General features: G+C 39.3%; 1 protein-coding gene across 1 annotated transcript in view; it reads left to right on the plus strand.

Annotated features, from left to right (window-relative positions):
• The window catches only part of gpam (glycerol-3-phosphate acyltransferase, mitochondrial), a 33,359-nt gene extending 30,242 nt beyond the window's left edge, over positions 1-3,117 (plus strand). Inside the window, exons 18-21 of the mRNA XM_015036247.1 lie at positions 163-300; positions 389-578; positions 1,544-1,602; positions 1,691-3,117. Coding sequence (XP_014891733.1) covers positions 163-300; positions 389-578; positions 1,544-1,602; positions 1,691-1,807 — 504 coding nt within the window. The 3' untranslated portion in view covers positions 1,808-3,117. The remainder of the gene's footprint in view (positions 1-162; positions 301-388; positions 579-1,543; positions 1,603-1,690) is intronic.
• The last annotated feature ends 445 nt before the right edge of the window (positions 3,118-3,562 follow it).

Genomic DNA, 3,562 nt, shown 5'->3' on the forward strand with positions numbered 1-3,562 from the left:
TATTTTTATCAAATATGTTCCAGTTATTATGAATCAAAGGCAGATTTAAGCAGGTGGGATTCAGTGTTTCAGCGTCTTTGCAGTTTTCTGGAGGTTTGTTCCAGATTTGTGGTGCATTGAAGCGTTTTTCCCATTTCTTCTCGTTTTGTTTTTGTGCTTCAGGAGGACCAGGAGGAAATGAACTCCAGCCCAACCGAGGAACCCTGGCCTAAGAAGTTCTCCGAGCCGCTCTCCTGGAGAAGCGACGAAGAGGATGAAGACAGCGACTTTGGGGAGGAGCAGCGAGATCGCTACGTGAAGGTCTGCTCTCACGCAGCCGCTCAAAATGTTTCAACTTTTGAAGTCACTTCCAAGAGCCACATAGGTGATTATCGTTTTCCTGAACCAGGTGAGCCTGGCAGCAGAGCACCAGGAGTTCTTCATCTTCCTGCAGCGCCTGCTCAGTCCAGTACTGGAGGCCTACAGCGGCGCCGCCGTGTTTGTTCACGGCTTGAGTCAACCGATGCCTGAGTCCGACTTCACCCTGAGGCTCTTCAAATACCTGCTGACACGGACAGAGAGAGGCGTGGCTGCTTATGGTAGGACTGCACCCATACTCTGCTGTCTGTCCAGGGAAATGCTCACTGCGTTATTGGTCGTACTTACTTATTGTTCAGTGCATTAGGGCTGCAACGACTCCCTGAATTATTCCAGCACCTTGATTATTAAAGTTCCTCCAGGAAAATTTAATAAACATAATTTATCTTCATTACATTATGTTTAATTAATTAAGGCACCGGGTGATTATTTGTGTTGCGCAGCCTGTGAGTTGTTGCTAAGTGTTAAATGCTAGCAGCATTGAATGAGCGAGCGAGCGATGCATTCTCTCTTCATCTGTTAACAAAACATTTCATCTGCATCATTTTGTGGATCAAAGTGCTGAATTTATAAACTTTCTATAAGTTTTGTTTATCAAGCAAATATTCAGACCCACAAAGAGCATTTTATGAATCATCAACCAGTGCATGTCAACAAACAGTGGGATAAGCTAGCGTTGCTGCAGTTTCTCCTCCTTCATCAAAGATCATCACCATGTTAGTGAAGAATTTGTGAAGCCGATGTATTATAATGCTACTTCAAGATAACTTTGAGTATTACAAAAACATTAAATTAATCGTGAGTTATTATTTTTCTGTTTATCATGTAATTTGAAGTCATTAGGGATTAAAAAGTGACTTTACTTTGTAAAGCAGAAATCTGAAAAACAAAACCTTTACAGAGTTCTGGGTTTTAGAAACTCATTGAGTGACAGCAGGTTTCCATTTCTAGATACTTTTATAGGTTTTTCCTCAGTTATTATGATGTTGCTCTGTCTCTTTGCACGCTAAGTTGATCTAGTGTGAAAGAATGCATTTATTGAAGAATGAAAAGTGAATATTTGTCAAGCTTTGTTGTCAAAAAATAGACTTTGTATCCTTAACAGTTACAGGCATAAAGTGTTATTTATTAAATCAAGTTCTTTCTTGTTTGCTTGATTAACTTTATGTCTTATTTTCTTTTTCAGGTGAAAGTGCAACTCACTATCTGGTTAAGAACACGGTGAAGACATTCAAAGAGCTTGGGGTGCGCATGTTTAATGCTTATTCTGCAGACTTCAGAGGCTCAGAGTGAAGCTTTAACTTTTATCTCCTCTGTTTGGACGACTCTGTAGGTCCTGAAGGAAAGGCAAGAAAACCGAGTGTCAGTTCTGGAGCTCAGCAGCACCTTTCAACCTCAGGCCAACCGGAATAAACTCCTCCAATACATCTTAAGCTTCACGCTTCTGTGACTGGGGAACCTTTAAGACCCCTCACCTTTACAAAGGGCTTCTACTGGTTACTTTGAAACAATCCCAGGTGCTAGTCTGCGGAAAGCTTTACCGGGAAGTGCCTTCACGCGTCGGCCGCTAACTCTCCGCTGTCAGCTGGAAGAGACCTGAAGCCAGTCTTCCTCCCTTTTCTTTCCAGCCGGAAGAGGTACCTCCAGGTATCCCCGCGTTTTTTTTTGGTGACTTTGCCAACATAGTTTAAATGTTTTGACCTGGTCAAAGATTTGAATTGTGTGTATATAAGAAGAAAACGATGACATCAATCTGAAAAGAAGAAAGCTACCTTTGCATAGGAAATGACAAACAGGAGAATTTTATGTTGATTCTTTCTGCTTGTATGTAAAAGCTGCTAAAATGTCTTTAGTGCACTCTAGTATCGACTATAAGGAAAATAAAAATGTAGTTTGTCTTCAAAAGCAAATTCCTGTACATAAGTCTCGGTTGTAGTGTAAAAAATGCGCACAATCTGGGGAGTCGATTAATGTTTTCCAGTCGCAACATGTAAATATTCTGATATTTCTTGAGAAAAACGTGTTTAAATCTCTCGGTACCGCTGAGGTCAGCAGTTCTGTACAGTTTCTGGTTTCAGTTATCGAAGCATTCAGCTGCAAAATCGTTCAGATGTACAGAAATACAGAAAGTGCCTCTCAATAAGTCAGTGTCTTTGTGAAGTCCGTTTCTTTCAGTAATTTAGCCCAGAAAGTGAAATATAAATTAATTCCACACAGCAATGTTTTGCTATAAGCCAAGATCTTCAAAATTAACACCATTTAGTTTCACTTTTTAATCGAGTTACTGAAATAATCTGACTTTTCGATGATTTTCTCATTTACTGAGATGCACCTGTATGAACTGATCGGATGCAATCAGCAGCTAAGTGCATTTAATCCACTGTTCTCTTAAGTGCATTCGGTTACACTTTTATCTAGACTTTTAATCAGTAATAATCCTTCTGCAGCAACTGTTCAATGAATGTTACGTCACGCAGCGCCAGCCATCACATCATTTAAACGCAGCCACCTCTGAAACTCCCTAAAGCATGAATATTTAATCCAACGCAGCAGATTCTTCCAACGACGCGTTACTGAAGGAGCTACTCAGTTTGTGGAAAATGTCACATGGAGAAATCATGAACCGGTCTGTGGAAGAGGGATGGCGAGAAATAAATGTTAATGTTTTAGGTTGTTAGATGAAATCATTGCCACAAACACACGTTCAGCTGCCCAGTTAAATCCAGAGCATTTCTACATTTCGCTCAAATTAGAGAGTAAGAAAGAAAAAAAAGAGACAAACAATTCAGCTTAAAGCTACACTGTATTATATCGCTGCATGTAAGTGCAAAACAATCCGTTTTTCTGTTCATTGTGAGATGAAAATGTGAATATATTTGTTTTCCCTTACTAACTCAGAAATTAACTAGTTTTTGAATTTGAATTTGAACAGCTGTGTAAAATATCCTCCATGTTGCCTGCGTGTTTGCATGTTCGCAGGCTGAAAGTGGAAAAAGTTAGTTTTTTTTTATTATTACAGGGTCAAAGGAAGTTTAAATCATTGTTGTGGTTCTTGGTTTAGAGTTTATAACGACTGAATATTTGTGAAAAGAGGCTTCATCTTTGCTGGTTACTGTTTGTTTAAATGTTTCTTCTGTGTGTTTTTGCTTTTTTTTTTTTTTTTTTTTTGGTTTTGTTAAAGTCCGCTTTTTTTTTCGTGGCAATG

This window comes from Poecilia latipinna, unplaced genomic scaffold, assembly GCF_001443285.1.
Source record: "Poecilia latipinna isolate Pla-1442-1.1 unplaced genomic scaffold, P_latipinna-1.0 Scaffold22, whole genome shotgun sequence".
Taxonomy (NCBI): Eukaryota; Metazoa; Chordata; class Actinopteri; order Cyprinodontiformes; family Poeciliidae; genus Poecilia; species Poecilia latipinna.